Source organism: Siniperca chuatsi, linkage group LG6, assembly GCF_020085105.1.
Source record: "Siniperca chuatsi isolate FFG_IHB_CAS linkage group LG6, ASM2008510v1, whole genome shotgun sequence".
NCBI classification, from domain to species: domain Eukaryota; kingdom Metazoa; phylum Chordata; class Actinopteri; order Centrarchiformes; family Sinipercidae; genus Siniperca; species Siniperca chuatsi.
This window is the reverse complement of record NC_058047.1, coordinates 29,231,708-29,249,282: the sequence shown is the minus strand read 5'-3', so window position 1 is coordinate 29,249,282 and position 17,575 is coordinate 29,231,708. Positions and strand designations below refer to the sequence as shown.

Genomic DNA, 17,575 nt, shown 5'->3' with positions numbered 1-17,575 from the left:
CCCCCCTTTTTATTTCTCAAAGTCTTGTGAAGGGTGTATTCTGTTCCATCAAGACAAAATGTTTGAAGAACTTGTTGGCTTTGTGAGTCAAGTCAAGGCTGTTTTCCGTTTGAAAGTGTGATGCTAACTAAAAAACATGTAAAAAAAGCGACTCTCATACGTGTATTGTGCCTGAAGTGGAAACTTTTTGTACCTGTCGTATTTGTATTGTGATTCTGAGTGACAGTGGGCGATCATGAGTAATGGAAACAGACTGGGGAGATTGCTGTACTTTGAGCATTGACAGTTGAACTATTTCAAGGTCTTATAATTATAAAATTGTGCATAGATAAATGTCATGCCCTTTCTGTCTGTTATTATGTTTCCCTTTGTCTGCCTCATCTCTTGCTTGCACTATATTCATTTGTTTGGTTTTCCTCCTCTCTCTTTACTATGTCTTATTGTGCCCTCATTTCTCAGCTGGCAGTGTGCATGGGGACACCCATCCTCACTTCATCATGGATTCATAAGGCCTGGGAGAGAAGAGACGACATGTAAGTTGAAAATCCTTGAAGGAAGCCTATGTACCATTGTCCTGTTTAAACTTGAGAATTTTTAACCCATTTTTATTCATGTTTATTTAAAAAGTTACTGATACAAGATTTTGAGATCTTTGAGTGATAGCTATATTGATATTTGAGTTAAACAAATCTGATAACAATGTATTGACTAATATTTGCTTTCTAAAAAAACAAAACAAAACACATAACCAAACATTTTTAATAAGGATCCCTGAATTTAGGTTTTTAAATAGCCCATTACCATTGCAGGAACGTAACGAGTTCCTAAAGTACTTAACGTCATGTAACTAGAGAGCTCCTGAGCTGTTTCTAAGGTTAGGTATCGGGGCTGATCCAGGCATATTTTAATGAATTGGCTAAAATTATGCAGAGCAAAAGCTGATCCTTTCTTTACTGTACTCTAATGTGTTTTGTCTACCTCAGCCTGCTAGTGTTGCAAAGCTGCTCTCCTTTACGACAGCCGCTCTCAACAGTGCAAGCTTTTTGCTACATGTGCGAGTGTGTGAATGTGAGGTTGGCAATAAAATACAGAGTTGCTAAGCTCTGACTCTAACGCTCTCTTTATCATTAGCAAAGAGCAGTGTGCAAAGCATTTATGTAGCAGCCTCTAATTTTTAGCCGGCACTGACTGGCGCTTTCACTGGTTAAAATAACGTAATAACGTATTTACGTGGTGTAAAGTTCCTCCAGTGGAAAAAGGCAAGAATGCTGACCAAGATACTGTATGTATTGAGCAGGACATTTTATAGTTGATAAATAAACCGCCAGTGCTCTCGGGTGGACAAACTATGTAATAGTTTTTCTGTTTCTAAATAATCTCAAACATGTCTTTGACATTTTTGTACTGCAGTGTCCTGTTACTTACCTACCAATATGCTATCCCTGATAAAAGCTAAAATTGGCTGATAATATAAGCCATGCCGGTGTATCAAGCTCTAATGTTTATTGTTACTTCTGCATATTATATTTGCCTAGAAGGGAGACTTGTGTAGTGGTGTGATTTCTTACTGTAATCCATGAAATATGGTGCCTTTCATTCATATGGTTTTCATAACAGTCTGTTAGTTATGATAGTATTAGACCATTTTATTGTTGTTGCAATTAATACATGTTTAGAATTAACTTTTGATTGAATCGCATTGGTATAACTTTTGCCCTTTTCCTCCCTTTAGGATAGTTACTACATAGTAGGTTCTCTGTTTAATGTTAAATTACAATAAATAAAATATATTCTGCATCTAGCAGTTACAAAAGACCAAAATTACTCTAGCAGGAGGAACAGTGTCTGAGTGGAAGCTTATACTAATTGTTTGATCAACACACAAATCCTATTAAAATATAATATGACATTACATGGTTTGATAGTAATCTTGTTTCTCCCACCTTCATGCGTTAAGGTACTTCCATGCAGGAGAAGAGGAGTTTCGAACAGAGTTCAAAGTGCCTCCATTCCAGGATTGCATTCTCAGTTTTTTGGGTTTCTCAGATGAAGAGAAGGCCAACATGGAGGAGAGGACTCTCAAACACGGTCAGTGCTGCAGCACACAGGGATCTGTCATTGTATCTCTGCAGCAGTTGTTATTTCTGTGTTTTATTTGGTTGTGGTTCCATCCGCCTCTAGTAAGCTGGTTAGCCAGGCATGCTAACATAAGCGGCTTATGTTAGACAGACACACTGTTTTCAGTGCTTACACTTGTGCTCTTGTATTTTTGGAAAGGTGGTAATAAATAACACCACCTTCCAAATTCTTTGGATACTGAGTATTAGTCTAGCTATATCCCCATGCGGACTGTTTGATCATGTTTGGAAATCCAAAGATTGACAGACCTGCTGTGCCTAGTTACAGTTGCTAAGCTATGATTGGACTATTGCTGTTTGGGGAAGGGATTTAGTTAATGGTCATTTCTGTTGTGAGACATTCACACCTGCATTATGTGTGTGTGTGTGTGTGTGTGTGTGTGTGTGTGTGTGTGTGTGTGTGTATATATATATATATCTCATCATCTCCCTGTTTTTCTAAGGTGGCAGTTACCTGGAGATTGGAGATGAGAGGTGTACACACATGGTGGTGGAGGAAAACTCAGTAAAGGAGCTGCCATTTTCTCTCTCTAAGAAACTCTTCGTGGTCAAACAGGAGGTAGGTCTGGAAAAAGTAGAGTTCGTAGTTTGACACCTTCGTGATACTGATCAAATACTATCTTGACATGGCAGATTAATTGGTATACTCGGACTACTTGGAGGTTTTGCTACGAGATGATTCAGACACAAGGAGGAAAATAATGCATCTTAGTTTTTTTTCCTCCTAAACAGAATGCCAAATGATCATCTGATCAAGATTCCTTTTAGTTTAAACCTCAATCGTCTCAGTACAGTCTCGTACAGTCTCTGCTTTCTCTCTCTCTCTCTCTCTGTCTCACTGTAAGAGAGAAGGATCAATAATAGATTTTCCCTTCCAGTGGATGAACAATTTGAACCAAGATAGTGGTGGTTGAGCTGTAGTTACAACCCCACAATCAGTATGGCCTTTTCTTTACTCTACCAGTTTTATTGGTTTTCAAAGGAAAGCGTATGTCATTATAGTATCAAATCTTTTTTTATTTATTTTTTTCCTACCTACCTCTGTCCTAACCAAGGGGTCAGTAAAAACAGTTTTCTCTCTTCTGTGGTAGTGGTTCTGGGGAAGCATTCAGATGGACGCTCGGGCCGGAGAGTCCATGTACCTCTACAAGAAGGTGAGTGTATTATGAGTATTGTTAATCAGAAATACTTTATTGATCCCCGAGGGGAAACTCTTTTGTTACACATTGCATGTTAACACTGCAATGCAAACAACTTTTTTGCCTCTTTGTATTTGTATAAGAATTATATGCAAACAGTATAAAAACACTGGATTAACCATGTCCTTAAATTCTCTTTGTAACATTAATCTTTTTTAATACCAAGCACTTACAGTATACAAGATAGATTTATTGATAATTTTACAACACAGTGATGTATGAATTCAATTTATTCAATTCAATAGAATTTTATTTATATAGCGCCAATTCATAACAGAAGTTAAGTTAAGTTGAGGATGAATTTAGGAGTCTCACAGGCTGAGGGAAGAAGCTATTCAGTAGTCTGGTGGTACGACAGTGGATACTTCTTGGTGGAGTGCTGAGGATGCCAGACTGCAGCAGGGTGAACAGGCTGTGGCTGGGGTGGTTACTGTCCTTTAGTATCCTTTGGACTCTGCACAGGCACCTCACCGATATCACTGATGCTCAAGAGATTGGTACCAATGATTCTGAGCAGTTTTAATCACCCACTGCAGAGCCTTCTGGTCCTGTGCCGTGCACATCCCATGCCATTTTGTGTTGTTTCCAGTCAGGATACTTTTTATTGCTCCTCTGTAAAAGTTAACAAGAACTTGGCACGGGAATTTTGCCTTCTTACAGCTGTTTCTGAGCTTTCTTCACCAGGGTGGAGATGTGAGAGAACCATGTCAGTTTCTCAGTTCTGCTGATTCCCAGGAACCTAAAAGTATTCACCTGCACCACCTCAGCTCCACTGATGTAGACAGGGGTGTGTGTCTTTGTCTCCTGTTACAGGGTTTCCACCACTGGGGAAGCGCTCCTGCGCACCCACAAACCTGCCCAGGTCACTCCATCTCAAGAACCTTATCAGAATTTAAACCCCTAACCAATTCACTCCTAACAGTTGGGAGGCTTCACCGGATCCTAACATCTGGTTGGTCCTGGAAGGGGTCCCTACACAGGCTCTCTACCCCTGAGGTGTATGTGTGTGTGTGTGTGTGTGTGTGTGTGTGTGTATATGCCTAAGGCAAATCAGTGAACCTTACCTCTTGGGGAGCAATGCGGTGTCCTTCTTGGAGAACCCTGTATATATACTTTTGTGAGCTCTCGCTCAGAACAAACTAGTTACACAAGGGCTTATTACGTTTTATGGGATTTTATTCACTCAGTATCTCAGGGTTATAATGACAAAATAAATTAAACTGGTCTGGCTCTGTTTTCACATGCCTTTAATTAAGGCCTCTTAATGTTAGGAGTATTGATGTTAGGTGACTTATCCTTTTAATCCCACATAATCACTTTAAAATGGCTTCAATTTATTTTAAATTTAGCAACAGGTTGACGCCGTCTACTGGCAAAGACTTTGTCTTTGTACTGCCCCTAAATGTCGCCAAATGCTTGCTCATGGTGAGATTTGTTGGGTCTCTGTAATTAATATTATAAAGAGTACGGTCTAGACCTGCTCTACAGGAAAAGTGCATTGAGAACGTCTGTTATGAATTGGCGCTATATAAATAAAATTGAATTGTAACAGAAAAGACCTCCTTAAACAGAGGCAGAACGTGTATAGATTTAAAGGTAGTCGCCTATAGTTATAGTTAAATAAAATTCCAATTAATATAAAATTTTGTATCCGTTTACACCATGTACTGGCAAACCCTTTGTCTTTGTATTGCTCCTAACCCGACAGAGTCCTGGAAGGGAATTAACGGTAGGCGGGTAATCTCACCAAGGTATTGCCAGCAAACGGTTTTCACCAGAAAGATGCAGAAATATACTGCTATAATTTAAAAAGTTTTTGAAGTCGAAGCCACTCTAGCTGTCTTGTGTGTTCCAGTAACAGGAAGCTGTGGCTCGGAGAGAGCGCTGTGAGTGCAAGAAGCTTTGCTTTATATAGGCGCCTCCACTAAGATTCTAAAAATAGTACGGGGAGAGTACAGCATGGGGAAGCCCGTAAGTTTCCAAACTCTTTAGGGGCTTAATGTGGGGAAAACACCTAATTTTTCAACTCAGTTTGGATACAGTTTTAAAGCTCAAAAGTATCTAAAGCGTTAAAGACAATGCATACACAAAATACAAATACAGTAAGGATAAATTTAAATATTAATGATAAGGAAATGTAAAGTAAAATAGTAAAATAAATGAATGATTGATTCAAAGTACAATGATGAAGTTTTATAGGTGTAACTGATGTGTGGTAATAAAAGACAAAATGATATGTCATTAAGTAACAAATCTTTTAAATGTTTGTGAGATGGCTCACTCCTTAGCTGCTTCCATCATCAGCTCCGGAAAAAACAATGTGTTTAATTCTTTTTTTACTACTTGCCCAATTGGGCATGTGAGTTGCGAGATTTACTTGCCCGACATGGCATTTATTTGCCCCAGGCAATCATTATTGTTGAGCCCTGATTTAACGTTTTTCCACCTGAGAGAGAAGTTCACACCCTGCCTACTTTCTAGCCTGTGTTTTGGAGTTTTTTTTCACTTTTACATTCCTTTAGAGTTATTACTCTCAGAAATTACTGATTGCTGTCTTACAGCCATATCAGAACTGTATCAGAGCTGTGTTAAGTTACTATTAATGCAACCAAACATTTCCTGCTGCTGTTGCTTCACATTAAATCTTTCCATGAGTGAACCTCTTTACTGCAATGGAAATTCAATGCACTTATCACAGAGATTATAAGTATAGGAATTCTACAAGAAAACACAGTAAAAAATCACAGTGTGCTATTAGAAGAAGAACTGCAGGCAACAGGCTTTCACTGCAGTTTGTGCAAACCAGCTCACCTACAATACATCATCAAGGTGCGTTTTACTAGATCACCCTGTCCTGAGGGAAACCATTCGCACTGTACAACATGTGCTTGTGTTTGCTCACAGCTCGGCTTGGTTATCCCAGCCATATGGAAAACTGTCATTGGATCTTTCAGGGGTCTTATGATAGTTGGTCCAACAACAATAGCTGCCGTCCGTTACACAGCGCAATTGAGATCAAGATCCAGTTTAGCCAGAATGACAGCATTATATAACCAGAAATCAAGATTTACACTTAAGAGAAAAAGACAGTATGACATTTCGGATGTGCTTACCTCACTGTTCAACAGATAATTGTATCAATTGCAACAGGTTTTTGCTTTTTTAATTTTTCCCTTAACATTTTTCCATATCATAATTTGCAAGACATGCAGCTTTCCTTTACTGATCTTGAATTTATCTTCTTCAATCCTTATCTCCTTTTTATATATTTTTCTTTTTGTCCCACTGTACTACAGAACGACAGCCCAGCCATGAAGAAGGCAGTGTCCCTCCTGTCCCTCACCACCCCGAACAGTAACCGTAAGCGTCGGCGTCTGAGGGACACACTGGCTCAGCTCACCAAGGAGACAGAGATCTCCCCCTTCCCTCCACCACGCAAAAGGCCGTCAGCAGAGCACTCCCTGTCCATGAGTTCTCTGCTGGACATCTCTAACACCCCTGAGACATGCAAGGCCTTGGCAGGTAAGAGGAAAATGATGGGGGACTGGAAAACACCTGCTTGACACACTAAATCTCCCCTTTTTATTTTTATTTATTTATTTATTTATTTTTTTGGTCTGGTTGACAGTTATATATTGGTGGAAAAATGCAATACCTTGAAGGATCTCTTCTTCTGTGATTATGATTTTTTCTCTCTTCTTATCTTATAAGTAAACAGTAACAAGATGATCCCCTCTTCATTCCAGAAGACAGACTAGGGAACAGTTCAGAGAGCAAAAGAGACGATGCTGTGACCAGGAATAGGATAAGAAGAAGGAAAATCAGGAAAAGGTGGATTAGGACAGACAGGGAAGAGAGGAGGAAAAAGTCCCACCTGAGCACAGGTTTCCTTCAACAACTAGAGAAGGAGCAGCAGCAGCCAGAAACTTCTGCAGGTCAGGTTTTGCTTCAAGAGTAGGGCTGTGCTGATGTTGTTACCAGAGATCAGGCAATTTCTTTTAGTGATGCACTAGATTATGCCCAGGCCATGAGTGTAATGGAGTACAAAAGTGAACATGGACTTGTGCAGACCAGAGTATCACCAGGCATGACAGCAAGCATTATATTCAGTGTGCTGAAAATAAAGCACCTTTTTGACGAGCACCTTTACAGGGATAAATATAAAGCATTCCTTGCTTTACATTAGACAAGACCATTCAGATGAATGTCTAAAAATCATCCATCATTCATCAAATCATTCATTCATACTTTTGGCTGTTGTTTGGTTAATGTGCTCTCTGCAAGCCAAGTATTGATTGTTAGTAGTGACCCCATGATCTAGCTGATCATGTCACGTCAGATGAAAGAGTTCTGTAGTAAAAAATGTATGCATATCATATTAATATTTAAAGTTTATCAACTTTATAATTACATATAATTGTAGTTACTTTAAAATGAGCAAAAACTAAACATCTTTAGTTTCCATAAGGGATTCAAAAGAATTTTAATTCGATGCGCAGATTCAAAACTGGATTTAATAAAATGCTATCAAACCACAACCGTAGTTGCGTGGCAATACCAAGTCGGCAGAGATCAGCCCACGCCAACGGTGTCTTGACGTCAGCGTTCCAGAAAAGCAGCACTTTTATCATATTGATCCCCCAGATCGGCACATCCCAGTTTACTGTACTTGATGCTGTATGGCGCATCCAGTGTATACTACAGGATACTACAAGATTTTCCTAAATGTTTTCTCTTTAGCAAAAATATCAGGAACAAAACTGAAATGGTATGTTTCCATCTGCCTTCAAAACACATGCACAAATACATGTAGCCTGTACTGTAGGTTTTACTTAGACATTTAGAAAATTCAGTACAATTTGCTATTTTGATTCAGCCCTAATTTCACTGGAATTGCTTAAAAAAAATTGTGGATGGACACCTGGCGGTGTCTGTCCGTGCTTCAGTGCAGTATTAACAACTTGCCTTCCTCCCTGCCTGTCTTGTCCTTTCTCCAGAGTGTTCAAAGCCATCCAAGAGTTCAACTCCGGTTCTGTCCAGGCAGTCAGCCAGGTGGCAGGTCTCCAAGGAGCTCTACCAGACTGAGAGCAACTATGTAGACATTTTAAGCACCATCCTACAGGTAGCTGTGTGTGTCTGTGTGTTTGCACAATGTGGACAATTCCTCCCTCCCAGGTTGGCCAGTCGGTTGCCCCTGACAACAGTTTCAGGCTAAGCTACAATGATTAAAGGTGTGTGTGTGTGTGTGTGTGTGTTTGTTTGCATGCTCTCACTTGGCCTGTCTTATCAGTCGGTCCCAGCGGAGAGTCAAACAGCTGACCAGTGAGGGAGAAAATGACCTGCCTGACCATTTCTCTTTCTATCTTCCTCCTCTTTAAAATCAATTTTTTTCTTTACTATCTTTCTTAGGCTTCTTCCATTTCACTGTTGAAATTCAGTGTTCCTTTTCATTTACTCTCTCTCCTTGTCTCTCTGCCTTTCTGCCTCAAACATCTTTCCTAGATTTTTGCCATCTCCCTCTCCTGTAATCAGTCTTCTCTGTTGTATTCTACTGGGTTTAACTGTTCCTTGTCCTCACAAAAGCTGGCCAGTTTAAACTAAATCTGTGAATATAAGGTTATTCTCTTCTAAAAACTAACTCACCACATGCTGCTAAAATCAACTTAATATTGCCGCTGTAGCTCCACTACCGTGCCATTTATCAAAGGATAACGCAGTTGAGGCTGATTCCATAATCCAGACATTTAGTAATCACGGCATGCTAGGCATGAGTCGTAGTGCTACTGATTACTGCCTATTTTATAGTCAATTCATAATTCAATTCAACTGCAATTAAACGGTAACAATCTCTGTCAAAGTTGTCAATGTAGAATTGTGAAGAGTACACAATCCATGAGTGCGCAAGCACTCTGTCACACACACTGACATACGGACACACATCGAGAAGATGAACCGCGACAATGACATCTGAAAGCAGTGTACATGTCGCAGCTGTCAGGCAGTTACAATGGCGTCCTGAAGAGGTGGTGGAATTTTGTGCTTTCTACAAAAAAAAAAAAAAAAAACACACTGGCAAAACTCACCGCAGAAGAGACAGGGACAAACTCCAACCACACTTATTTTTGTTGGGACGGTCAGCATTTACTTTGGGATGGTTTAAATTGTATTTTGAGATGGTTTGGGATGGTGGTGACAAAAGTTAAGTTAGAGACCTGAATACATGTAATTTTTCACTGCAGTTTAGAATTTCCTATCTTGTCTGAAAAAAACACATTTTCCTCTGTTATGTATATGACACATACCTGTGTTCAGAGATCATGGCATGTCCACTTGGAACCACTCAGGTATTACTTATATTGACACAGCTCAGATCGTCAAAACAATGAATGAGTTACCTGTCAGTCTCAATAACATTGTGTTTACTGCTCTTGGTTTGTTTTTTAGTTAGTCAGAGTGAACATGAAGCAGACTAGAACTAAAAGGCAGCAATGAAATTTTTTCCTTGGTTTTGAGAAAATGAACAGAACTACAGTTGTGAAACAAACCTCAAATCTTAACTGACAGTCAGAAACGCAACATGGGAGGCAAACTGAAAGAATCAACACATTAGGCTACATCTTGTCAAGACATGTATATGAAAATACAGTTTGTAGACAAGTTAGATGCATATTTCACTGTCCTAACATATTGTATTACTGATGCCAAGGCTTTGAAAGCATCTTGAGTATTTCATTTGGATGTTTTGATTTTTGTGAAGTTAATTCTGTTTGAGTGTGTGTTTGTGCACTTCTCTCATATCTGTTTTTTATTTGAAGCTTTTCAAGCTTCCATTAGAAAAAGAGGGGCAAGTGGGCGGGCCCATCCTAGCCCAAGAAGAAATTAAGACTATATTTGGCAGCATCCCAGACATCTACGAGGTTCACACCAGAATAAAGGTAGTGTGTCCTCAACTGTTTCTATCAAAACCAAGTTTGACCCAATCATTGTGATGGTGTCATTTTTGAAGAGAAGTTGTCGACCTGTTATTTTTTGTTTGATGGTTTGTTCATCAGAGTGACCTTGAGGAGCTCCTGACAGACTGGTCAGAAGACAGGAGTGTAGGAGACATCATTCTCAAATATGTGAGTACAAACAAATCTCTACTAGTATGCAAATGTTGAATTTTCGCTGTTACACACATCTGTAAGATAACACAATTGTTCAGTATGTAATTCTGTTTTGCAGCTTTGTTGAAATAAAACCAGTGTAAAAAGTGGAGTCAAATCATCTATCAAATAAGAAACTATTAACTAATATCAGAAGTAGTCAATTTTGACTGCTTCCAACAGCTGGAGAAGGTCGAAGCCATTGACTTTGACATTGCCATGCACTGTATCATTGTCTTTACCTGAGGAGACCACAACATGCTTACATAGATTGAAATGTTGCATTGTGCTTGCAGTATTTATTCCGGCATTGGTAAATTACTAAAACAGTTTGAGGGCAGGTCTTTGCATGCAAGGTTATACAGGGCTCCAGAGTAATTTCTGGTAACACTTTCTATGAAACCCATGTCTATAATGCATTATAAACATACTTATAATGCATTATACTGTGCTTATAGCAATGTTAACTAGAGTTATAAGCACTCATTTCCCAGAAAGAAGAATATTTTATAGGCCTATGTTGTGTTGTGACTTCTTTACGTTCAGACGTTTATGTTCAAAGACCTTTATTTTGAAATTACGGGTTTATTTCCACTTCCTCCTCTTTCCGCCCCTTGTCGTCTCCCATGTTTCTACCGGTGAAGTCACTGACAATGAAAAATGTAATATTACTGCTATAAGGTTCATGTAGCACAATAACTCAATTCTCTCTCTGTATTTCATGATGTTGCACTGTCTAGTCGATGTTTTGTATGTATTGTACCACTGTAATGTCGGTTAAGACTAGTTTCAGTAACTAGCCTGTTCTGTAATTAGCCTCGCTAAGTGTTAAGCTAACTGGCTAGCCTTGTTAGCTTGTCCTGTAATACTGTGAACACAGTTAACATGGTTTCAGTGTGATATAGCAATAGTGGTTACTGCAGCAGTTGTTCATTGATTTACACAATCACACAAAGAGTATGCTGACCTCATTTTACAGTTCTTAAATGCTTTTAGTTAATGCTGGCTATCAGTAACAACTCACAGATATGCATGCATTTTTTTCTTTGTGTTTTATTTCAGAAACTAGAGAATTATGCACCGCTACGCTGTACCATTTGTGCTACTTGTACTATTGCCAACTATTTTGTACTCTTAACTGTATTACTAGGAACATTTATTGTGCAAAACTGCAATAATAATTAGGAAAAAAATACAAAACCTTTTTTATTTGTCTATTTTTCATATATATATATATATATATATATTATTTGAAAGTACATTAATACATTACCTTATTTCTAGTAAGTTGTTTCTTATTTCACCATTTCTACTTCTCTACCTTATTTTAGTGTTTACTCACAAACTAATCTGCACACCTTGCTTTTCCCTTCAGTTCTCTTTTCCCCACACATGCACACACCTAGGGATATTTTGCCTGTGATGCTGTGTTGAATAACATCAGGGTAGAATTCTTCTTTGATAATTACATTGCTTTTATTCATCCTTTATTTGTGTGAGGCTGGTTTGCTGAGCATAAATGCTTATTACACTAATGCACCATTTCTATTTACTCAAAAAATTAAGCCACAGTTAAAGCAGTGACAGGCAGGTATGGTGTAATTATTGAGAATGGTTGTCCATTTACACAGAGGGATGCAAGTATGGTAGCAATGCAAATTATTCCATGAGACTAGTTTGAAAACAACTTTAAGCAAAACAATCCAAATTGTGATTCAGAATTTTTTTTTTTTTTTTTTGTTTTGTTTTTGTATCTGTGTGGGTTTTCTTCTTAATGCTTCTGACCTGTCCTCATCTCTCTCTCAAGTCTAAAGAGCTGGTGAAGGCCTACCCACCCTTTGTCAACTTCTTTGAAATGAGCAAGGAGACGATTGTAAGGTGTGAGAAACAAAAACCACGCTTCCATGCTTTTCTCAAGGTATGACCTTTGCATTTGTACTGTCTATCTGTGTGCCTGACTGGTGGATGACATGTATATACAATATATTTAGTATAAAATACTTGCAAGAGGTGGCAAAGAAAAAAAAAAAACAGGACAACCTTTTGATATGTGACATTATTTCACAGCTAAACCTTCGTCAGTCAGCATACGGTTAATAGGACGGTGTAGTCCCTCATTCGTCCAGGAGTGTTCTATCGTAGAAAAGGTTTCAGTCGTAGTCATCTGGACAAGATGACCTGATGACTACGACTGAAACCTTTTCTACATACGGTTAATATACATCCTTTCTGTGACTCAGTCTAGACCAGTGGTTCCCAATCTGTTTGGCTTGTGAAGATGAAAATGATTTTCAGCGGTGTAAGTATGCAGTATTTCACAAGAACATGGCAAAAGTTAGGGGAAAGTCGGAACAATAAACCTAGTTGTGTACCTACCTTTTCTTTCTTATACCTTTATGTGACCCCTCATTTATCTTGTTTCCTCTTGGGAGGTCCCCATGCCTAGGTTCAGAACCGTTGGTCTATTACTATTGGATGGCAGGTCTTTGCATGCAAGTTAATCTATCAGTGCCTTAACATGCACCTAAGTAACATGGTTACATTGAGTGTCCTCAAGCAAGTTCATTTATTAAATGTCATGTGGGATGGAAGGAGAGGTCATTACACGTAGTGATGCATCCTCATATTTAAAATAATTCCATTCAAAATCTGACTAAAACTGAAACCAACACTAAGTAGGTTTAGAAGTCAAAAGTGGTTAAGTTAAGGTGTATATTAAGTTACGGTGGTTTCCACAGCTGAGTATTTGATTGTTTAAATTCAGACACTTTTACTCTGTGAGGAGAAGCTGTGCTCTTTCTGCCCCAGCACACACGCCTAGATTACTTGCGTGTGTGCCTCAGATTACCTGCATAACCTGAGTAACTTCGTTTCTTGAGTTTATGTAAACTTAATGTCTAATAAACTTTACAAAAGTAGTACAGTATATTTGCAGGGCTGATATAGCAATGTGCATGACTTTTTATTGTGTCCATCATATGTAGCTTTTTTTTTTTTTTAAATCTGTGTGTTGTCACAATTCACTCTGGGTTTTTCATTTAAAAGTGCACAAAGTAGTGACACTTTCTGGCAATGCCAGTTTTTAGAAAATACTGGCTGCTATCTGCAAAAAATGTCTTGTTGAACAGATAGACTTGAGCGAAATTGACCTTCACTTTGCTGGTGATTAGCATGCATTGCAAACTTTTGTTTCCAGATTCAATATGTCGCTTAGGTTTACACAAACACACATGCTGTCACACTAACGCTTTCATTCAACAGATCAACCAGGCCAAGCCAGAGTGCGGCAGGCAGACACTAGTGGAGCTACTCATCAGACCTGTACAGAGACTGCCTAGTGTGGCCCTTCTTCTTAACGGTAACACACACTCATATACACACCCCTTTGTTTAAACAGTTAAGAAATTATTTCTTGTGTTAATTACATCCTTCCTAGTCTTTTTGTCCTTATCTTTCTCCTTCCATACCTGTCTCCTTCCTCCAGTATCTGCTGTTGATACCTGTCTGTAATTTCTCTTCCTCTCTATTCTTTTCTACTCACCTTTCTCTTCATGATTTTCATCTCTTCCTACTTACCGAACTTTTCCTTTCTTCCACCATTGCAGACATAAAGAAGCATACGTCAGATGACAACCCAGACAAGATAACATTGGAGAAAGCAATTGAGTCTTTGAAAGAAGTCATGACGTGAGTTGGTGTAACCTTACCCTTTCTTTTGTGATGATCACACAGCCAGCATTGTTTGATCATTTCCAACACTGCATGTGAACTCCTATCATACTAAGTCTTGACCATTATGTAAGTTCAACTTGTAATAACTGACCATTGTTGAACCAAGATTTAACAAGAAACAATTTTAATATTGTTTTATATTATTTTTGTTGTTGTTAAAGCTTTTTAAGCCTTGAGATATTTGAGACCAGAATTTGGTGAATTACATTTCAGTGCATTTTCAGATCATTGGGAGGTCATATTCAGAGCTATGTGTCACATTATGCCCAAATCCTTTTTTGCTTTAATCAAAACAACTGCATGACTTTTACAATAGGTGTGCGCTTTCAAGCAATGTACAGCATGAAACATACAATTGTAGATAATAAAGAAGATATAGGAGTAATACAGTAAATTATCACACCACATAAATTTCTTACCTCCAAACAACTGGCTCACTTTTTAAATATGTACGTGAATTACTTTTCATTAACAGAGGCGCTCTTTATTTTAGGTGGGTGAAGTAGGGTGCCTCCTCTATAAAACCCTGTAATGTTTATCAAAAATCTGTATTTGAATACTGATGTTCCTGTATTGTACATTTTATACCTCTCTTGCTCTATCTCTAAACCTCTCTCTCTCACTCACTCAAAACTTAACACAGCAGCGGTGGATGGCCGCCCACCATTGAGTTCTGCTCGAGGTTTCTGCCTCTTAAAAGGAAGTTTTTCCTTGCCACTGTTGCCAGGTGCTTGCTCATGGTGGGATTTGTTGGGTCACTGTAAATATTAGAGTATGAGAGTATGGTATAGACCTGCTCTATAGGAAAAGTGCAATGAGATAACTTCTGTTATGAATTGGTGCTATATAAATACAAATTGAATTGTATCTATTGCCATTTTCCATCTGGTCTTCGTGTTCCAACCATGAGCAATCAACTCTGAAGAAAACAAATCAGATTATCAGGATCTGAGATAGTTGGATTTATTTAAACTTTAAAAAGTGTGATGATTTTTTCATTGGTAAATGAATGCAATTAGAGAAATTAAATTGCTAAGTTGCTTTTTTAATTGTAACCAGAAGTAGAGCTGCAACGATTATTTTATTTGTTGATTATATTTACGATTAATAAATAAATGTATTACCCTATAAAAGGTCGAAAAATAGTTTGATGTAAATTGCAACATCTCAGAGTGGTTCAGTTCACATTTATGTAAAACAAAAAAGAAGCAGGAAATCCTCACATTTGAGAAGGTGGAGCCAGCAAATGTTTGACATTTTTTCAAGACAAGTGATGGATTAGCAAAATTGTAGTTGATTATTTTTCTTTTGGTCAAACTGATTTCTTGGCTACTTGTTTCAGTACTACTGAGATGAACAATAACATTATTTTCCTCCATTCTCTAACTTTCCTCCCCTCCAGTCACATCAACGAGGACAAAAGGAAGACTGAAGGCCAGAAGCAGATCTTTGATGTTGTTTATGAAGTTGATGGCTGTCCTGTAAGTTTGAGGATTGCTATTGTTTGCATGTCTGTGGTTGTGTAGATAGACAAAGTTCTATAATTATTTAATTCATATTATCCCACATTACAAAACAAACTGAAATTGTAAGGCTCTGCTTGTTGTCCCTTTTTAAAATAGACCTATTGTAGACTGTGTACAGATCAGTCAAGCCATAGTTAGATATGAAACAAATGACTCCTGTGTGAAATCGGCCTCTGTTACTCGTTCTTTTCGCCGTAACCTTCCAGTCTACTCTTCAATACTTTGCCTTAATTTTTTTTCTCCCATGTATGCCTCTCTTTCTCTATCAATTTGGCTGACATGTTACGGTCTCATTTTCTTTTTTCTTCTCACCCTCTCTCTCGCTCTCTCTCTCTCTCTCTCTCGGCCACCATTCCTCTTACTTTCTATGTTTTGTCTTCTGTGCAGGCCAATTTGCTGTCCTCCCATCGCAGTCTGGTTTACCGAGTAGAAACAATTGCCCTGGGAGACCAGCCATGTGACCGTGGAGAACATGTCACACTCTTCCTCTTCAATGACTGCCTTGAGGTGAACACCAATACACTTTTGACCATTTTGACATTCACACTTAATTTACCTGTTTTACCGTAGTCTAATCTGACGGTTTGCCTACAGCCCTGACCAGGCTGTATTTAACCCTTACTTGAATCTTCACCTACCTTTTAACCTTAACTGAAAAATCTAAATATAAAGTTTTTTGTCTAAAGGCCTGATCACACCAACATTTAAAATGATGAAATTTCTCTAAGCAGAGTTAAAGAGTTAAAATTGCACCATCCCTAGCATTCATTCATATCCCCTATTCTATCACCCTCCACTGCCTCTGCTGCATCCTCGCTAGGCTAAAAGCTTGCAGTTCAAACAGCTCTGAACCACTGTCTTGGCCTTAAGTGAAACAGGAGACTCGGGGGTCTGGAGCCTAACAGTCAACAGTCACTGTTTTCAATTCAATAACGAGCTGGCAGCTTGTAAGCTCAGAGAGGTTTTTTCCTTCAATAAAACTCTTCATTGAATAAGATGATCTACAATCCTGGGAACAAAATGACAGTGGGAGTAAATGGCACAGTAACAAGAAAATAGAAAGAAGCTCGGGGAGCTATTGTGACTGATTAGTGCTAGTATATCACCAACTACCCCTGAGAGTAGTCGCTACGTCATCAAGCTTGTAGAACCACATATTTCACTAAGTTGCGCAAATGAATTTTGCTATGCCACTTTCTCATATGACCAGGCCTGAAAGCTGTATTTTAGGCTCCGTTTGTAATACCATATTTGTATTATAGCTTACCAGCTGTGCAACATGTCAGCCATTATTCTACTATAGTTTAGATATTTTCCTTTCTAGCTCCATAAATGACCATTTGTCATGTCATTCATTCTCCTTTATGCTATTTAGCATTTGTTTACAACAAATTCTCACTGCTTTTTGAAAGCACATTTGCACATACAGTAACTCCACACTCACTCGTGTTTACACACGTCAAACAACAAAGTTATTGCAGCACGTCTGAATTGGACCCAGTATTACTTGTATCTGTCTTACTTGTCTGTCTGCTTTAGCTTTATTTTCTAAACCGATTCAGTGAGTTCTCTTCCTGCGTGCAGTTTCAGTCAACAACAGTGTTAGCAGACAGGATTGTAGGATGCAGAGAGATGCTAGATCGTGTTCAGACTGTCAAACTCAAATAAAACTTTCTAAATATTTTGAAGAATTCAGTAATTCCTCATGCTCAAGTGTTAGTCCTCTTTTAGATTATAAAATAGTTGAAAGATTGTGTATTTTTAATAGAACATGAAAGACTTTTGCAGAATAGCAAGATCGAAAGGGGGATCAATTCATGTGTGTGCACAGTCTA

The 17,575-nt window shown here is 38.4% G+C and overlaps 1 protein-coding gene across 11 annotated transcripts in view; it reads left to right on the top strand.

Moving 5' to 3' along the window:
• ect2 (epithelial cell transforming 2) overlaps window positions 1-17,575 on the top strand; it is a 74,610-nt gene that overhangs the window by 38,137 nt on the left and 18,898 nt on the right. For 7 of the 11 annotated variants that reach the window (XM_044199629.1, XM_044199625.1, XM_044199627.1 and 4 more), the window contains 14 exons: window positions 460-533; window positions 1,958-2,088; window positions 2,582-2,697; window positions 3,230-3,292; window positions 6,634-6,859; window positions 7,084-7,272; window positions 8,335-8,459; window positions 10,153-10,272; window positions 10,390-10,458; window positions 12,290-12,400; window positions 13,744-13,840; window positions 14,088-14,169; window positions 15,617-15,695; window positions 16,128-16,247. In XM_044199629.1, the coding sequence (XP_044055564.1) occupies window positions 460-533; window positions 1,958-2,088; window positions 2,582-2,697; window positions 3,230-3,292; window positions 6,634-6,859; window positions 7,084-7,272; window positions 8,335-8,459; window positions 10,153-10,272; window positions 10,390-10,458; window positions 12,290-12,400; window positions 13,744-13,840; window positions 14,088-14,169; window positions 15,617-15,695; window positions 16,128-16,247 (1,602 nt within the window). The remainder of the gene's footprint in view (window positions 1-459; window positions 534-1,957; window positions 2,089-2,581; window positions 2,698-3,229; window positions 3,293-6,633; window positions 6,860-7,083; window positions 7,273-8,334; window positions 8,460-10,152; window positions 10,273-10,389; window positions 10,459-12,289; window positions 12,401-13,743; window positions 13,841-14,087; window positions 14,170-15,616; window positions 15,696-16,127; window positions 16,248-17,575) is intronic. The other 4 variants (XM_044199632.1, XM_044199626.1, XM_044199622.1 and 1 more) reach the window with 3 other exon arrangements.